General features: G+C 43.3%; 2 protein-coding genes across 2 annotated transcripts in view; both read right to left on the bottom strand.

Moving 5' to 3' along the window:
• Positions 1–11,382, bottom strand: part of b4galnt3b (beta-1,4-N-acetyl-galactosaminyl transferase 3b) — a 39,877-nt gene extending 28,495 nt beyond the window's left edge. Inside the window, exon 1 of the mRNA XM_061721938.1 lies at positions 10,929–11,382. Within this exon, the coding sequence (XP_061577922.1) occupies positions 10,929–11,070 (142 nt within the window). The 5' untranslated portion in view covers positions 11,071–11,382. The remainder of the gene's footprint in view (positions 1–10,928) is intronic.
• A 1,442-nt stretch (positions 11,383–12,824) lies between these two features.
• fkbp4 (FKBP prolyl isomerase 4) lies at positions 12,825–19,218 on the bottom strand. The gene is made up of 11 exons (XM_061721937.1): positions 18,913–19,218; positions 17,744–17,888; positions 17,517–17,659; positions 17,264–17,384; positions 16,068–16,224; positions 15,657–15,747; positions 15,481–15,564; positions 15,205–15,390; positions 14,845–14,988; positions 14,096–14,191; positions 12,825–13,984 (listed from the first exon to the last, which is right to left on the bottom strand). Exons 1-11 carry the CDS (start codon positions 19,000–19,002, stop codon positions 13,883–13,885), a joined length of 1,359 nt encoding a protein of 452 aa, XP_061577921.1. The 5' UTR covers positions 19,003–19,218; the 3' UTR covers positions 12,825–13,882.
• Positions 19,219–20,244: the final 1,026 nt, after the last annotated feature.

The raw sequence follows: 20,244 nt of genomic DNA, 5'->3' as shown, positions 1-20,244 counted from the left end.
CTTTGACAGATCACCGCCATTACGAGTTCCTATCTCATATCATCTTCATTGGTGAACAGCCAAACTACAGAGTTAAAACGTGACCATTTAAAATGTTCACCTTGTAAAATTCTGGGAAATTGTGCAAAATGCGAATTTACAAAAAGAACACAATGAAAATGAGAGAAGAAACGTATTTAGTTATCTGGTTGGCAGCACATGTCGCTCAGTAACTTGTACATATTTAGCCTCAACGTTGCTTTCACGGATATGGAAATAACTGATGCCATGTTCAGTCCCGGCCTTTAATTCTGAAACACTGAACCGGTCAGGCAGGTTTGTTTTACTCAGTAATGTAAGTGATCTGTCATGAATTCACTTGATTAGTTGCAAGGTTCGCTTCTTGGGGGTTTATTTCAGAAACTCCTTTTCCTACACTTTTTTGACATGTTCTTTTGAAAGACTGGACATGATACTTTTTACCCCCATCTCCCAAGATAATACTTAAGTTTAACATTTGCACATCATTGTATTCTGATTTTATTCACATTTGACATATATGTGTACTTGTTTTTGGAAATATATATATAAATGTGTGAGATGATTATAAAGTAATGAGATGGAAAATGAGATGGAAAATGTCCACTTTTTGACTATTAAAATAATATTGGAAGTAAGTTTTACTGCATGTAGCAGCCAAAATAACATATTTTTGCTTTGCTTAATTATAATGGTACTTTAAGTTATGGATACATTTAAATTATAGAAATTATACTATGTTACGTCATCACGTTGGGATTCATGGGTGTGGCTTTCATTTGTTGATTGGTTGGTTTGATTGTGTGTTGGCGGGAGGAAGACAAAAGGAAAGTGCTCATGTAGTAGGCTGATATATTTTTTGTTGACAGTCACCATTTTGCTTTTGTTTCAGCCACACAAATATTCAGTGTTTGTTATTTTATTTTTGCATTAGAATAATTGATTGCCGTCTTCTGATCTTTTTGTTACAATAAACGTGGATCACTTTAAGAACTAATTCAACTGACTTTTATTTTCCCCTTTTGAGTGACGCGTCAGAAAGCGGCCTCAGCTGCCTTTTTTTGTTCCTACACTGCGTCTTTTTTTTCTATTACAAATTTTTGATCATCAGATCGAGTTTGAAGGCTATATGGATCCTTTTTGTCAAAGAATCTCAACTGTAAGTGAGCAAAAGTTCATTGTCTGTGAGGAGTCAAGCTGACCTGCTTCAATTACCATTGGTCTTGGAGAACAAGGGCCCTCTGATAAGAGGTGCCAGTCTTTGTGTAAACAACACTTCTATCTGTACTTGAGTTTGACTCTCCAAAGCTTTTTTTTTTCTTTTTTTTTCTTTTTTACAGAAAGAATTTGACCTGATTTATATTTACAAAAAAAAAAAAAAAAAAAAAACATTTTTGAAACGCAGCCTCCCACCCAACTTTGAATCAAGAGTGAGAATAATAGAAACTGGTGCTCCACTTTCTATTATTCTTACTTTTGATTCAAAGTTGCCAGTGACCTGAGCGTGCATGGTTTTATGACTGCGTTGACCTTGTGTTGATCCTGTATCATAGTTATTTGAGCCGACCACAGTCATTTTGAATAAAAAACATCAATTCATATGGAAAATATATAGATGAAACCAGAGAAATTACATTTCTCTGACATGTGCTTGCTTTTTGAGATTTGATTAATATTTATTTAATTAAATTTTTTTTAAATTGCACTGACTAATTTCACATATGTAGATTAATGTCAAATGAAGATAAGCTACATCCACATTGATATGTTCACATTTTAAAATGTCTAATGATTTGATCTTCTGAGTCCTACATAACCTTTCCTAATTCCATCAAGCCTATGTCAGATGAACAAAACACAATGGACATGCCTTAACTTAACTGTAAACAACAACAGGGAGACGGGGCTGCAAGCGCTGCCACCATTGTAGTCCATTGGCATCAGTTGTTATGCAGTCAAAGTCTGTTGGGACTACTGTGATTCCTTGTACTATGGCCTGGACCAGTCCTTAATTCGCTGCAGACATGACTGCACGTAGTCTCACAGTCATCACGCCCTTTAATAATCTAGCACCTTACCATCTGAAATGCGGACTCTCTCCCACTTTATATTAAAGCGGCTAGTTCAGTGGAGAGTTTCGAGTTGTTGCTAAAAACTCACTTGCTTTTACCTCAAGCAGAAAAAAACGTTTTATTTTTCATTATAATGTTCGTATTGTTTTTATTTTTACTGTTAACAGTATTTTAATTTATTATTTATTATGTTTTCAGCTCTTTGGGGAAGTTCTGTCTGTTTGTAAATGTACTACTGTATATAAATAAATCTGACCTTGCATTTAATAAAACTGCAGCTGCCTAAGTACACAAGAGGAACCACATCATAACTGCACCTAACTGCAACAAAAGGTTATTTCCAGCTGAGTTCTCACTCCCTTTACATATGCATGCATCCCCAGTGACCACAGTTGGTGTGTGATATGCATTTAAAGTTGCGCAATGTGAATGACAACCTTTCCCAAGACAGAAGTGAAATGCTTGTGTGGATGTGGATTGGTTTCATTTTTAAAACTGCACCTTGGAACAGATGAGAACGTAAGTTACGGATGTAACTATGGTTCTGTGAATTCCTGGATGACTGCCAGTGGCAGTAAACAGAGTGGATATGTCTCCTCGCGCTCCGCGCAGGTCGAGATTTAATAACAACAGTGTCACGTGAGTGACGTGTAGGCTACCTGTGCGTCTATAAATACCGCCCGGTAGACTACATCCGGCCTCCCAGAATCTTCTCGCAGGAAGTTCGGAGTGACCGGTGTGACTGGCAGTCATCCAGGAATTCACAGAACCATAGTTACATCCGTAACTTACGTTCTGTTTCATTCCTTCCAGACTGCCAGTGGCAGTAAACAGAGTGGATGACTCATACCAGCACTGTCACGAGGAACAACACCCACCTAGTGGTCAGCCGTAGAAGCCAAAGGCAGAACGGCCGAAGCCAGCGTGGACCCAGAGGCCACGTTAAGGCGATAGAACCTGGAGAAGGTGCACGGCACCGTCCAGGATGCCGCTGCACAGATCTCAGACAACGGTACCCCTCTCATTGCCGCCCAGGAAGTGGCCACACCCCTGGTGGAATGACAGACAACGCCTGACGGGGCAGGTCTACCTGCCACGTCATAAGCCTGTTTGATTGCTTCAACAATCCAGTGGGAGAGACGTTGCTTCGACAGGGCACGGCCCTTGTGCGCCCCCCTGTAGCACACAAACAACTGCTCAGAGCGTCGAAAGCTCTGTGTTGCCTGAAGGTAGAGCTGCAACGCCCGGACTGGGCACAGCAAATTAGCCCGCTCCTCCAGCCGGGACTCAAACGGGGGAGGATGGTATGCTGCCAACTCTATGGCCTGATTGGCATGGTCAGGGGGTAACACCTTTGGCAGGAAAGCGACATTTGGCCACAGGGTCACTCCTGAGCTGTCTGCCTTCCACCGAAGGCACGTAGGACTGACTGAAAGGGCGTGGAGCTCGCTCACACGCTTGGCAGACGTAACAGCCAACAGAAAGGCGGTCTTCCATGACGTCGTCCTCAAGGACCCCCCTGCCATAGGCTCAAAGGGTGCCTCGCCCAAGGCCTGCAGGACCAGCGGCAGGTCCCATGCTGCTGCACGCTGCACTCTGGGGGGGCGCAGTCTCCTGGCACCCCGCAGAAACTGTGCCACCCAGTAATGCGCACCAACTGGTCCACCATCGATGTGGCCATGGTGGACAGAAATAGCCGCTACGTGCACCTTCAAGGTCGAGGCCGCCCGGCCCGCCTCAAACAGATACTGCAGGTACCGCAGTACAATTTGTAACGGACAGGAGATCGGGTCAAAACCCCCGTCCCTGCACCAGGAGGAGAAAGCGGCCCAGCAATGCGAATACACCCTTCTTGTGGAAGGAGCTCTAGCATTCTGCAAGGTCTCACATACCGAGGGCTCAAGGTGCGTCAAGAATGACCCTTCCCTCTCAACGGCCAGGCCCAGAGTTGAAGGAGGCTCGGAGAGGGATGCCATACCTCCCCGCCCAGCTGGGACAGGAGGTCCGACCGTACTGGGAGCTGCCAAGGCTCCCCGTCCAACAGGCTGAGGAGCGTGGAGAACCAAATCCTCGAGGGCCACTTGGGCGCCACCAGGAGGACCCTGTGACCCGATAATCTCACCCTGTGAAGCGTGGGCATCACCAGGGGAATCGGAGGGAACGCATAAAGGAGGCCTCTCGGCCAAGTGTTGGCGAGAGCGTCCATCCCGAGCGGGGCACTGGTCTCTGCCAAGGAGAACCACAGTGGACAATGAGTCGTACACTCCGAGGCGAACAGATCCACACGGGCTTCCCCGTATCGATCCCAAATCATTCGCACCACCTGGGGGTGCAACCGCCAGTCCCCTGGGGGCAGCTGCCGGCGTGAGAGGGAATCCGCCACCACGTTGGCTCTGCCAGGGAGGTGCATTGCCCTCAAGGAGGCCAATTGAGGATGAGCCCACATCCACAACCTCCGGGCCTCGTTCAGGGAGTCCAGCGACCTGGTTCCCCCCTGGTGGTTGACATGAAACACTGTCGAAGTGTTGTCTGTCCGGACGAGGACATGCTTGCCCCTGAGAAAGGGCAAGAAGTGCCTCAGCGCCAAGTAGACAGTCCGGAGTTCTAGGACATTGATGTGCCGTCCCCGCCACAGAGGGCCCCAAACCCCCTGGACTGACCTCTTCTGCCATACCGCACCCCAACCCTGAGGTGAGGCATCTGTTGTCACCACCTCTCGCCTCGAAGGGACTGAGCCGAGAGGAACACCGTGCAATAGAAAGGTGCTGTCCCGCCACCGGTGGAGATGAATAAGGCACTGGTGGGTAACCTTGACCTTGACCCACCTGTGAAGGCGAGGGTCCATCTGGAGGCTGTTGAACCACATCTGCAGGGGGCGCAGGTGCAGCAGCCCCAGAGGTGTCACAGCTGAGGCCGCCGACAGCATCCCCAGCAGTCGGAGCCATGCGTGGACGGGCAACCTCATCCCGAGGCGGAAGGACCGTAGCAGGTCCTGAATCCGCTGTGCCCGCTCTGCAGTAAGGCGTGCCTGCATTGACACGGAATCGAGGGACAGGCCGATGAAGGTGGTCTGCTGCGTAGGACGCAACAAGCTCTTCTCCCAATTTACCGACATGCCCAGAGCCTCGATATGTGTGAGGACCCTGGATGTCATCAGCTCCGCCTCCTGGAGCGAGGGGGCGCATATAAGCCAGTCGTCCAGATATGGGAGAATCTTTACTCCCGACAGGCATAGCGATGTCAAGGCCGCCCTCATGCATCTGGTGAAGATGCGAGGAGCCAGGGACAGGCCGAAAGGCAGGACGGTGAACTGGTAGGCGTGGCCTTGAAAGGCAAAACTGAGAAACCGTCTGTGATCTGGGTGTATTGGGACGTGAAAGTAGGCGTCCTTGAGGTCTATGGAGGTGAACCACTCCCCTGGAGTGACAGATTGAAGGACGTCGCGTGTACGCAGCATCCGAAATGGGAGGACCTTCAGGTACTGGTTCAGACCCCGAAGGTCCAGCACAGGCCGAAGAGAAGTGTCTTTCTTCGGAATGAGGAAGTATGTTGAGTAAAACCCACTGCTCTGTGTATGTGGGTGAACTCTTGTGATGGCCTTTTTGTCCAAGAGTTTGGCTATCTCCTGTGACAAACACAGGGCCCTCCCGCGGTCTCTGACCGAGGTTTCCCTGACCCCGGAGGGTGGTGGGGGCCGGCGGCGGAACTGCAACCTGTAGCCCTGGGACAGTGTTCTCAAAACCCATACATCTGGAGAATGGGCTGCCCAATAGGCCAGGTGCTGATGTGAAAACCTGCCCACCGCCGGCCCGAGGCCCTCATAGAGTGCCTCGAGGATTATTTGGGGGTTTGGGGGGACGCTGGTGTTGCCCCTGCACCCGCTGAGACCGGCGAGGTGGAGGGTGTGCGCCCCTGGGCTGACGCCCACCACCCCCAGCAACCCGGCTGTGCTGCCAGGGCTGCGGAGGGGGGCTCGGGGGATGTGAGCGGCGCAGGTCTTGTGCGCCCCGTCTCCTGGAGTGCTGAGCTGGGGGTCCCATGCTCGCACTCCGACGACCCCAGGCCTCTGATGCCTGACCCGACTGCTTCCTGCGCTCCAACGCCTGTTCTGCCTCTGGCCCAAACAACTGGCCCGGCACTACCGGAAGCTTCCGTAGCGTCTGCCTGCAATCATCAGACATGGGTGCCTGCGCCAGCCACACCTGACGCCGCGTCACCACCAGGGTGGACATCAGGCGGCCAAGCTCTCTGGTCATCAGCCCGAAGGCTTGGAGCGCAGCGTCGTTAGTGTCACCCAACTCCCCGCCCTCATGCTCCGACTGCAACATCTGGGACTGGGCGAGGAGGAGCACGGAGAGGGAGTTCCCAATGCGAGCCATGCGGCCTGCCGCATCATAAGCCGTCGAGAGAAGGCTATCCGTTACCCGGCACTGAGGCCTAGGACAGCGGGCCTTATCTTTGAGCGCCTCATCTGGTGAAAGGACCAGTGAGGCGATACACGGGTCCACGGGAGGCATGTGAACCAGGCCATGTTGCTCCGCCTGGCGCATGGAGGCCAAAGTCCTCGCATCCTTGCCATGGTAGGCAAACGCCTTTGGATCTGCCCAGCAGCGCCGCAGCTCCTGCAAAAAAGCAGGCGAGGGCGGGACATCAAAGGGCGGGGCTACAGGAGTCCGGCGAAAGAATGGGTTGCTCGCCGGTTGGGCAGCGGGCGCATCATCCAGCCCGACCTTAGCCAGGGCCGCACGTAGTGTCGCCTGCAAAGGGCAGGGGCCCTCTCCCAGCTCAGTGCTCCCAGAGCTCCTGAGGGATGTCTCCGAGCCAGCCTCTGCCTGTATGCTAGCTGGGTCAACCACCAGACACGGCAGCTCAGGGGAGGGATACTCGCCAGAGCTAAACACACTGTCACGGCCTTGAAACATGGAGTTTGAAGCCCTGGTAGACATAGCATCGTCTCCACAATCTGACTCCCAGGGGACCGCCAGAGGTGGGGAGGGCAGAGCCCGCTCCCTCACTAAGGCCTTAAGCTGCTCCAGTTCAGCCCGTAAATCCTCCATCTCACTGCGTGAGGGAGCATCCTTCGCCTTCTTCTGCGTAGGGCCACTGCGCTCGTCATGGGGCCCCGCTCTGCGCTTGTCCCGGTGCTTTTTGCGGGAACCTGCACTGACATGAGCGGGCCCAGAGGGTGGGAGGTCGCTCCTAAAGAGGAGGCCTTCCACCTGACGCAGCCGGTCCTCTCTCACCGAGAGCGGCAAAATGCTGCAGTTGATGCAGGGGTCGGAGAGGGCCTCCCTCAGGTGCCCCACCCCCAGACACTGGGGGCACAATTCATGGCCATCCTCTACCAACAGTAGAGTGCCACATGATGTACAAGCCATCATCGCTTCCTCCAAAAAATAAAAAGGGTCAAGTTAGGAAATCTGGGCGAGAACCGAGACTCGATCAGAACATCTAACAGACTCCTCACACCACTGTTCTTAATCCAAACAATTCAGTGTGGAGCCAGGCAATCCAAGCGAGAACTGTGGCCGTCACAGAACGCGTCCGGAACCTCTGGACTAGCTTTTTTTTTTTTTTTTTTTTTTTTTAATATATATTTTTTTAAATTTATATATTTTTTTTTTTTTTTTTTTTAAAGCTTAAGTAAAAAATACTCACCAAGCCAGGCTAGGAACCAACAGACGAGAGCAGTGGGCGGACCACTGAACGCGGCTGGGACATCTAGCATGTGGAGGAATCAGCTCAGCACAAACAATTCAAGACCGTTTGTGTGGCTGGGGAGCGAGCCAGCCCGACACACGGGCGCTCGGATCCTCCCGATGGAGAAAGGGAGAGGTAAGATGGCTTGACAGCCACAGCCTTAGAGGGCACAACGTGCGCTCCGACCAAGAGTCACAGGCAGGCTGTCAAACACCACCAACCAGAGTTGAGCTTACCTCCCCGAACCTGCAGAAAATATAGATCCGAAACACGGATCTACGGAGCGATTAACCAGCGATGTACGTCAGGTTAACAGCGAGAAGATTCAAGAGGCCGGATGTAGTCTACCGGGCGGTATTTATAGACGCACAGGTAGCCTACACGTCACTCACGTGACACTGTTGTTATTAAATCTCGACCTGCGCGGAGCGCGAGGAGACATATCCACTCTGTTTACTGCCACTGGCAGTCTGGAAGGAATGAAACAGAACTACTGGTGACACAGCCAGAGTTAGTGTCGGTAAATGTTTACCTGGAGTGGTTTAACTTCTCATTAAACAAGCATGTTACATGCAAATAGGGATCTGATGGCACCAAGGTGATGTTTACACCACCAGCCCTAATCTGATTTTCAGCCTATCCAATAAGACGCTGTTCTTTCTGTTTGATCATTGACATTACATATAGAAAGTCATCAGATCTGACCTGTTTCTCTTTGTCAACTTACTCTTATCTGCATGGTTGCTATGGTAACCTACATGCATGGAACAGATGTGAACAAACCAAACTGCCTTCGCTACTTTCGCAAATAGTCACGTTGAGGTGCAAAATTTCTACAAGTTACAAGGAAGCACCAGAAACGGAGGACACCTCTCTTCACTACTATATTTAAAGGCAGCCGTCTCCACCCGTATGTCGATAGAGCAGGGTCCATGGTCCAGGCAGGTTGACTGCCAAGGCACAGCCAAGTCTAGCCATCAGAGGAATCCCCGCTTCACTTGGTAGATGTAGTCTTCCTCCTCATGATGCAAAGGAAACCAAAGTCTATCTAAAATCCTATCTGAGCAACGAACCCATCAGATTAAGATGCATCTGTGCAAATCCAATTGGAAACACATTTGACACCACTTCCATATGTAGTAGAAGTTGGCTTCAAACAACAACGACAACTGCTACTACAACCATTATTCTACCTAGACACAATCTGGATATGCTAAAAATTTAATTTGGGCTGGGAACCAAACACCACCACATGCATCCAAAAAGCACCCATTTTAGTTTTAATCTCACTACAAAATGACCATCTAATAATGGTGACGTGGTGACGAGATAGCTATGGTCAAAAGGAAGACTATCGCAAAGAAAAGAAAATAAATTGTAAAGATCCAATTGATCACCTAATTTTCCAAATTGAGAACAGCACAGCTACAAAGTAGCATTCGTGTCAACAAGAACACTTCAGTTAGAAATCCAAAAAGACAATCAGAAAATGTTTTTACTTGCAATAAACTTGTTCATTATGATAGAAAACAGCAACAAACATTGGGGAAAAAACAAGAATTGCATCAAGTTTGAACCATAAAACCGTTTTATAAGAACAGGGGGAAAAAGACAATTAAACTAACCCTGGACAAGATGAAGTGGGCATTTAAAAGAAGAATTAAAATGCTTGAGTGAGTGAATGACCGAACTGCTAAAAATCTCCCCAATAAAAGAGCACTGCTGTGCATTTTTAAACCACTTACATGTGAACTGACAGTAAGTTATATTTATACAGTCAACATAATTGAAAGCTGCTTCATCATACTGCAATATAGCTGCTGCATTAGAGAAGATGGTTTGACTTGTAAGAATTTCCATCATTCTTCATCTGAGAAGTCCTGTTGTAAACTGGAGCTACAACAAAGAATGTGTGTACACATGGGTAAGCCCTGTAATATAGGTCTTAGGCGTGTATGTACATGCTGAAGCATCATACAAACTGCTTGCGTCATATATTGTTATTTCTACCCTGTGGACAGACACTAATCTGCAGTTTCAGCTCCATCAATTCTTCCGTGATAGTGACATCCACATGTCATATACTTTACAGAGCGTGGGAACAGCATCACACATGGTAAGTTGAGGTGTAAATAAGGTAAATTGCAGGAAATTTGGTTAACCAGGGAGAGCTGAGACTTCCTTCTACGTGCCATTTGAACTCCTGACCTTCCCATCCCCCCCTTTCTCTCAAACACATAGTGCTTCTTCTGTAAAAAAGTCATCCAGCTGTTTCACCTGCTGTAGACTCAAGTTTTGTTTCCTTTTAAAAGAGCTGGTTGAGGTTTAACTTGCACAGTCAAAATAATGCAAAACTGTTCGGGGCTTCACGGGGCAGGATCAAAACACTGTTGCTGACTCAGAAAAGATGATACAACTCTGATGGTTAATGATGTGGCATTATGTTATGTGGTAACAATTCTGCAGGGTTTGATTTTATTTTTATACATGTAAAAAACAACACTTCAACAGAAGAAAACAAAACAAAGAATTTCATCCTTTAACAATTGATATCTTAATATACATGTGCAAAAAAGGTGTAGGAAGAAGTGTAAACTTATTTAATCCTACCCCCATTCACTAATCATTTAACCCGTATTTATAAATACTCACACTGCTAAATAACAGTATTATTATTATTATTATCATTATTATATACTGCAATTATACTCACACACATACCTATACATACATACACATAGTTGAATATATATATATATATATATATATATATATATATATATATATATATATATATATATACACACACACACACACACACACATCACACATGCATAATGTCTGTGTTTGTGGATGGTTAGGAAAAAGAAAAAACTATTATGAATATGTAAGAACAATGTTCGGGAAATTTGATTTAAATTAGTTCATTTTGAAATTAAGAATAAAAAAGCAAAGAATAACAATAATAAAAAACCATGTTGATAAAGTCGACGCTCTTATTTTGTTTCCGTTCATTGTATACGTTGAATTTGTACTTTTTGCATACCCATTGTACTGCAACAAGCTCTTTGGCTCACTGAAAAGTTTCAGTGACACTTGTTGAATCAGCGCGTCTTGTCTCTGCAGCCGCACACTTACCCATTTTACCGCTCCACGCTTTTGCTTTTGTGGCGACGTTCCCGTTGTAGATGGCCAGAGCTCCGACCACCACAATCACCCCGATCAGGAGATATTTGCCGTTTCGCCGCAGTTTTTTCAGGGGGAAAAACGTAGAAATCATCTCGGCGAGTTTGTCACAACACGTCGTGTCCCCGGCTCGGTCATCAGCGTGAGAGCTGACCCCGCTGCTGCTCCGCACTACCGGTACCCAGGCAGACCCCTAGCGCTCCCCCGGCGGCTCTCATCCCGCAAACAAACACCCCATCTCCCGTCCTGCCCTGACCACCCTCGAGCATGTAAATATTAAAAAAAAAAAAAAAAAGAGTTCCCTGATGCTCCACAGCTCGGCTCTTTTGCTCTCGTCTCGTATTTAACTGCACGCGAAGCGGCACAAAGACCGAAATGAAGTGAGAAATCTCATACTATAGTCGCCCTCCTCGCACATTAAGTGAAGTTGGAGCCGGTGAGCCTGAACGCACCATGAATGGGTCGAGCTGCGCTTTCAACGTAAAAGCGTTGATGTGGCACAATGGCGGAAAAAAATAGCGAAGTCAAGCATGCGCGACTGAGATGTTTTGGATTTAATTTCTCTGATATGCAATAGTGAATTAACACGATTTGTGACTAATTTGTGACACTACAGAATACTTTCTTTAGTGTTGTCGCTGTGTATTTTAATTTGAAAAACTCAAAGCGGAAACGCCGACCCCTTCCTTATGTCTAATTTGACTGACCAGCTTGGAGATTTGAGGGTGGAGTAAACCTGAAATTCACCTGCGACAGGTAGTATGGTTGCAGGTATTGGATTTATATTTATATATATATATATATATATATAGAATAGAATACTTTTATTGTCATTATACATGGGTACAGTGAGATTAAAAGCAGCATCACCTCTCCAGTGCAAGACAGTGCAAACAATATAAAAAGAAGGCCCATCTGATACAGATTTTGTGGTTTTATTACTATTCTACTCCACAAATCTTGGTCCGGCATTCAGGGCCTGCTGAAACAGCTGTACATTACTTTGAATATTCAAAATACCCGATGTCCACAATGCAAAACAAGATTATAGCAGTTTTAAGATAGTTGTCTTATCACTTTTTAATATCCTTTTAGTTTTGGTACTCATAATACCCCGTCTACAAATATGTGGACTGAAAAAGAAGAGTTGTGCATACAAGGACAGCTCACAGTACGAGTACTTTTTGGTAACAAATTGGTGAAAACTTTCACACACAATAAAATGCCGCTTTCCACCAAAATACTTTTTGTAAGCTGTAATACTTGTAAAGGATGTTTGTAATTAACAAGGGCTCCAAGTAAGAAATAATCTCCACATTGTTTGCAACCAGCCTACTAAGTATTGAGAGATAAGGCACGAGAGCAAGCAACTGCAAGATGACAACAGCATCGGAGAGGGTTTACAGATCAAATCAGTTCCAGCTCATCAACTAAGAATAATGTGTTGACTGCAGAAGGTTCAGCCTGGGTCATGTTCATTATATGCAAAACACACTCCAGCCATTCAATTATTTTTTTGTTTTTCAGTTGTCTCAATGTTCATCATTTAAGATGGAAAATAAACTTAACACATTTTTTTTTAAAACACATCCCATTTCTGAAAAGATGACCAGAAAGAAGCAGTAAAAACCACCTTGCAATTTGAGTGACAGAAATCAATTATTCTAACATGTAATCCACTGATCTAAATAAAAATACTCGTTTGTTAAATTACCCAGAGAACTGCTGTCAACTTATTTTTTTACTTAAAATTCTGCACCAATATACTCTTCAAGAAACTGAAGAGTAAAATCTCTCCTCAGAAAATAAATACAAACTTGTGTTGTGGTGAAGAATTCATAAACACTATTTCAAGTTACTCTTTATTAAATCGTTTTGTCAGGTTACACCAAGAAGTGAATTTTTCCCAACAAAGATAAAACAAGACACCTTTTTAAATGGAGGTATCCAATTCAGTCTTTGTTACAGAAGGCATTGTTTACTAAAATTAACAGGGGTCACATTTTTCTTCTGGTGTACACTCTTAAACTGAATCAGACAACATGTATATGAACAAATTCAGACAAACACTTAAAAAAAAAAAAAGGAAAAAAAAAACTCTTGCTTGAGCGTGTCCATGAGAGATCTTTTATACTGTAGCTGCTTTTTGATGCAAATATTCCAGTTTAATTGCATTTTTCAATTCAGTTTGAGCAACAGAAAATGACAAGCACAATACAAGAGAAAGAAAACAGTCAATATTTCCAGAGCAATAGTGAACAGTCCTGTAACCTAGGGGCAATAAGAGAGCTCAATCCAGCTCCAAGTCTGACAGCTGTTCCTGGACATCCTGTTACTCCACCTAACCACAGTCCTGCTACAGTATACCTACTTTGAGACACAGGCACCAACATTCAAAACATGTCAGATTTATGAACACAATGCCAGGAATTGATCAGTAGGCCCATGAAGAGGCTTGGATGGATATCAAAAAGATATGAAGTGGCGTATTGGACATAAGGTAGTGCAAGGTAAATTGGTCTAGCCCTTCATGGGTGTGGGTTTCGAAATTCTACATTTAAATACATGGGATGCACTTTGGTTCCTACATAATTCTGGAACAAAAAAAATTAAATTCACATACACAGTTCAAAGCTGGGGGGTTGACAAGTTTCAGAGCCAGGGTTGTGACAGAGAGAATTCACTTATTAAATCCACTTCTCACAGAGCCATCAGCTGAGGAAGCCCCACTCACTCAGCTAGCTGCCACACCAAAAAGCCTGGACACAAACAAACTCAAAAGACTCACCCAAGATCAGTGCTCTCAGAGATACTCTCATTCTCACACGATACACACACGCGCAAACACACACACCTTAAACTTTAAGTTTAAGTACAGTTGCACCACTTGACAGTTGCATCTTCATTTATGCGGTCGCTTGACATGGAACTTCCTTTTCTCCATTTTCAACCTCCATTTCCTCACTGCATTTCTCCTTAATGTTGCTCTTGATCTTCTCTGCTTCTTTCTGTTCACGAGGGAAGAAACCAAATGAGCACCTTTTCACTCTGTTGGTGACAATCTAAAAAACATGCTTATCCCACCCTCTTGTGGCTGCTGTAGAACAACAACTACTCACCTTTGAATCTCTCTCTGCAAATTTCTGGAACATGTTAGCATAGATGCGCTTGTCCTTCTCATGCTGCTCCTTGATACGTTTCTGACAGACGGCCACCTGGGAGGACATGCAATATAAATCAGATATGTTACAGGAAAAAGAAAAACGAATATTCTTGCAACACAGTGCTATACATAATGAAAACATAAAAAATTCAGAGGAAAAAAAAAGCTAAAAATTCTGAGTTACAGTGCAGTAGCATAATAAAGAAAAGTTAGACTTAAGTGTAGTACTGAAATTAAATAATTCACTCAAAGGCCGCTGTAAACAAATTAATTTTTAAACCTCGATTTAAAAAGGAACTGAGGGTTTGAGCATTCCTGCTGTTTTCGGGAAGTTTTCTCCATGTCTGTGGAGCATAGAAGCTAAATTCTGCTTCTCTGTGTTTGGTTCTGATTCTGGGGACACAGAAGACCTGAACCAGGTCTGGATGGTTGTAAGATTTAAACTCACTCACATAGGGCTGCTTTGGTTAAAATAAAAACTAAATATATTTTTTCAATGTAATTTTAACTAAACATATTACCGTTTTCTAACCTAATATTGTGAAGCTGGTGATTGTTTGAATCATTCATCTCTGCCTAAATGGTGAATAGCCCAATTTTCTTAAGTGATAAACTCAGAATGCATATTTTTTTTAAGTTTTCAGACTTTTAAAATCTTTCAGGAGAAGAAAATAAACTGATAATTTGTCGTATACGATATTATACCTGGGTCTTGGCCACTTTGTTGGCAGGATACAGCTGAACAACTCGCTGGAAATCATCTCTTGCTCTGTCAAACTCCTTCATACCAAAGAGCGCCTCTCCCCTTCGGAACAAAGCCTTCTCATTGGAGGAATCCATCTCCAGAGCCTGTAAGCAGAATATCATTAGATGAGTAGATAAAAAGAAGAGGTAGTAAAAAATAATACTTTTTCAAAAAGTGATAAATCAGTCAATCAAAAAATATTTCTATAGCAATAAATATACACCCTCCATGAAAGAAATGAGACACCTTGAATCCCCTGAACAACAACTTGTGTTAGCAAATTGGTGAATATGTCATATTTAGACATAGTTAACAGATACCTTGTCACAGCTTTCGAAGGCTTGGTTTGGTTCATGCATTTTAAGGTAGCACATGGCCAGGTTTAGATGTGCAGCCAGTTGCAATGCCTTCACTTTCACTTGATCTTCAGCTGACCAACCAGCCTCGTGTTCCATCCATGAAACAATCTTTTTGTACTGTACAGATGCCTGCTTATATTTTGCCACCTGTAGCACACAAAATCAATGTTAGAAAACATGGCCACGGACCAACTAGTGTTAAAATCTGAGAAAAATGCATGTTTAATCAAAACATACCTTAAAATATTGGGTTCCCCTCTCTTTGACAATGCTGCTTTGCTCCAGCTTTTCTTGTGATGTCATTTCCCATGATTCTTTCGCCTATTTAAAAAAAAAAAAAAACACTGGTGAGGAAAACGGCGACAATCAATTCAACAACAATATTCATGATTGTTACACAGCAGATCTCTTACCTTCTCAAAGGCTGTCAGCTTGATCTTGTACTGTAATGTTGCTCCACCAGGAATGTTAAACTTTTCATTTCCCACATTCCCAAAGCCATATCTACAAATGAAAAATATGACACTTAAACTTGTGCCATGGCTGGGATAACTACCAAAATCACAGTTGGGGTCTGATTTTTTTCAACTATTTAGCTTTTCAGACAGTCAGATTATACCAGATTATTATAACATTTATTGTTATGTCACAGATGAGAAAAAAATTATAATTTTGCCTAAATAGCTTTATTTTAGGTACAGGTATTGCTTGTATGAATTGTCTTTAAGAAAACTATTTAAAAACTCTCTAGTTTAATATTTGAAATTTAACCCCACAACAATAACACTGAAACGTTTACTCTAAAAGTCTCTAAAAGTTTATACTTAGGCTTAATAGTGAAGGTTGCCTCCTCGCCCTGCTCCATAGCCGTGATAGCCTTCTCCACTCCAGGTGGCAGGCTAAGATTCTCTCCATCGCCAACCTCGAATTTCAGTTCTCTTTCGTCAAATGTGCGCTCATCGTAGGTACCCTCCACAGTGACTGAATGAAAATGGGAATGTTGATAGATTAGCCACAGAGATAGCCTTAACAAGAGAAAAAAAAGCACCTGAGGACAAAGCAATCTCCCCGGATGTATTAAAAAAAAAACAAATACTTTTTAAAAATGTGCCTGTCTTTACACAACAAAGGAGTCCATTATTCAGGTTGAAGTTCATAGGGCTGGACGATCCATAAAATTGATTTATCGATTAAATTGAGTTAAAAAAAAATGTTTTTAAAAGTCAGTAAAAATGAAAACGAATTATCACTTGTACGTTATGGAAATGGTTCTAATTTGCAGTCTCCAATGTCATGCAAGCTGCAGTTCACTTTTGACAATCAAAGTGATAGAGATTTTCCTTTTATTAGGTTTTAGATCATATCAACAAGCTATAGAACTTTATCAATGACCTATTTGGATTTTATCTTGGATGACTGATCAGACACTATAAATGTGCATCCTTATGCAATATTAATTTTCTTATTGCTCTCTTTTCCAAGTAGGTTTAACATACCGGCAGTCATTCCCAATCAGAGTTTAAATGTGTCTCTTTTGTATGTGTACATATAATATGTTTGTAGGTAGTGTGCACACACAGGTTTTTAAAAAAATACATTTTTAAACACAATGGCAAAAACATTAAATCTGGACTTTAAAAGACTGACATTGTGTGTGATAGTCGACACACAGCCATTCATACTTAGTTCAATAAAATCTTGTCCAACGTAACTTAATGGTGTTAAGTGTTCCTTGAAGTTCTTTGAAAGAGAATTCATTTTGAATATAAATTCTCAATTTTATAATTTGTTATCTGAGATGTAAAGCAATAAAGATTATACGTTTTTCAGCAGCTAACTGTTAAATTACAATTAGAATACAAAAAGGTATGTTTGTAAAGGACAATAAATAAATAAAATGTACTGTTATTATTGTTTATGCATCATATGAATGGAATTGTGTGTGTTTGTTTTTTTTAAGTAAATCCTTAAAACAAAAATGGTCATTATCAGAAAGGAAAGAGCTGCATCAATGCATTACCCTCAACTAGAGCTCCTTCATTAGGCTTGGAGTATCCCTCCCCCTTAGTGATGATGCGTCTGATGATTCCGCCATCCTCATTTTCAGTTATGTCCTCCCCTCGAAATTCAAACAATTCCACCTAAACACACAAATTAACACCTTAATATGTTTTTAATACAATAATGGACAACCATACATGCGCATTATTTTAGTGACAATGCCCAAAGTATACTTTAAAGTGTACAATTGATCAAGATGAATTGAAGTGTACCTCAAAAATCAGAGTTGCATTTGGAGGGATCTTGGGTGGACTGCCTGCAGATCCATAAGCGTATTCTGGTTTACAGGTAAGCTGGCACAACTCTCCCACTTTCATTGTAGCCACGCCAGTGTCCCATGCCTTAATTACTTGTCCTGAAGACAGAGCAAATTGAATTAATCAGATGGTGCACAATGATTGATTAACATTAATATCTCTTTTCGATATATGAAACCAACCTTTGCCCAGCTCAAAAGAAAACTTCTCTCCTCTGTCCCTGCTCGAGTCAAAATGTGTGCCATCTGAAAGCGTACCCACATAATGGACAAACACTTTGTCTCCAGTCATAGGGAGCTCTGTGCCTGTACCCTCCCTCTTGATCAGCTGTAAGACACAAAACAAGGTGAGAAATTAAAAAAATATGCAGACATCAACACAGGTTATATCTAAAAAGTACTCCCAGTCCTGTATGGCCACCCTTTAGTTTAGAGTTAACTGGTCATGAAATCGCTACACTGGCTTCCAGTGAGTCAAACGAGAGTTTAAGTCTACAAAGCACTGAATGGTCTTGGACCAAAATACATGCTTGGTCTATTAGTTCCTATGAAGCTCCCAGACCCCTGAGGTTCATCTGGATCTGGTTTGTTGTGGTTCCCAAGAACCAGAACCAAGCAAGGTGAGGCAGCGTTCAGTTATTCTGCTCCTCACCGGTGGAACAAACTTCCTGTAGACCTGAGGTCTGCTCCAACTGTAGATCCTTTAAATCAGGATAAAAACATTACTGTTTACTGAAGCGTACTCTTAAATTAAATACTTACCTTTTTAAACAATTGTGCTTTTTATTATTTTACCTCTTTTCTCATCATTTTATTTGTTATTTACTGTTAAATTGTGTATTTTAATGCCGCTGTAAAGCACTTTGAATTATCTTGTGTTGAATTGTTGCTATACAAATAAACCAGCCTTGCCTAATGCTACAGTATGCATCATAGCAGGTAAATCTGTCAAAGCTGAATAATGTCTCCTCCAAAGCTACAGCTTGGTCGTTTCTATATTAGCCATTATTGTCTATTGCACATATCAGTATTGGTGATAGTTGCTTCTTCTTGGCACCAGATCCTTCTGGAAAAGGCGGAAGGGAGCATGAGGCAGTAAGCAGTGCTCTTTATGCTCCAGCAATGCATAAAGCCTGATTTATGGTTCCGCGTTAAATCGACGCAGAACCTACGGCGTACGTTGAGCGTTTCGCCGCGTTCCCTACGCCGTAGGCTCTGCGTCGATTTAACACATGCAACCAGGACGAGGCGCTGCAGCCGTGCATTAGCCTGGATTAGCTGGTTTATCTCGACGGTGCAGCAGCAGCTTCAGCTAACAGCGACTAGTCCCCCAAACACCCATCACCACTCGCCTTTACAACCCCTCCGTCCTTCTTGGGCGTCACGTCCTCGCCCTGCATGGGGACGTGCTGGCCTTCGGCCGTCTGCTCCTCGGCAGTCATGGTGCGGTGTTTACTACGCGCTTCAGGCTAACGCTACTCCTTAAAAACACTAAACACGCGTCGTTTTAAAAAGCTCTGCAACTCGGAATAAAAACCCAGCAGCTTTTCGGGTAAAAAAGACTCTGCTATGTCGTCGTTGCACGAGAAGAGTTTCGAGTGCTTCCCAGTTCACGTCGCTCCGCACAGTCTGGAAATGTGACAGAAGGGCAGAGAACTTTCCAGACAGTCCAAAACCAGGAGGCTCGGCGAGCTCCGGGGACGTTGCATGTGTTTACCGGCGTGTGACGAAAAGGCGGTGCAGGGAATAAAGAGCGAGGGGAATGTGTGTTTTACAAAAACGGTATGCCAGTTACATTGGACACATAATTATAGGTGACATTTTATATAGTGAAATAAGAAAAAACGAAGTTCACAAAGAAGTAAATTTTGCTCAGACCATAGACATATATACGTAGACGCCCCATCGAGTGTTCTTGCCCGCTGCATCGATACGTCAACGTCGCCGCCATATTGGATGTGGCAAAACTGCGCTCTAAACTAATACGAGTAAATTGACTTATTTTGATAAAGCGCCTTTCTACAAGAAATGTACGTTTTACGTCTCATTTATTCATTCACACACACTCACTAATATACTTGGGAAACAGTTAGGCACCGAATATAATATATTTCATTTTCTCAGATGGCAAAAATAAGAACTTTATCGATCCCACATAGGAGTAATTCATGTTATATCAGCTATAGAGAACAAGGTAGTGCTAAAAAACAATATATATCCCCCCTCACAAAAATAAGAAAAATAGAGAAACATATTTTCCCATCAACCAAACTAATTTAACATTTTTCAAATAACATATTTGAACCATTTTTCAGACAATAAAATAACATTTGAACCATTTTTTCAGACAATAAAATAACTGAAAAAATCTGAAAAATGGTTCAAATATGTTATTTTGTTACTTAAAAAATAAAAATATTTTTATGTAAAATATGCTTTGTTGATGAGAAAATTGAGAGAATTACTCCTATGTGGGATTAATAAAGTTCTTATTTTTGCCATCTGAGAAAATTAAATATATTATATTTGGTGCCTAAACTGTTTCCCAAGTATATTAGTGCGTGTGTGAATGAATAAATGAGACGTAAAACGTACATTTCTTTGTAGAAAGGCGCTTTATGAAAATAAGTCCATTTACTTGTATTAGTTTACAGCGCAGTCTTGCCACATCCAATATGGCGGCG

Source organism: Cololabis saira, chromosome 5 (assembly GCF_033807715.1).
Source record: "Cololabis saira isolate AMF1-May2022 chromosome 5, fColSai1.1, whole genome shotgun sequence".
Taxonomy (NCBI): Eukaryota; Metazoa; Chordata; class Actinopteri; order Beloniformes; family Belonidae; genus Cololabis; species Cololabis saira.
Note: the sequence above shows the minus strand (reverse complement) of the source record. Positions and strands in the feature narration are given on the sequence as shown.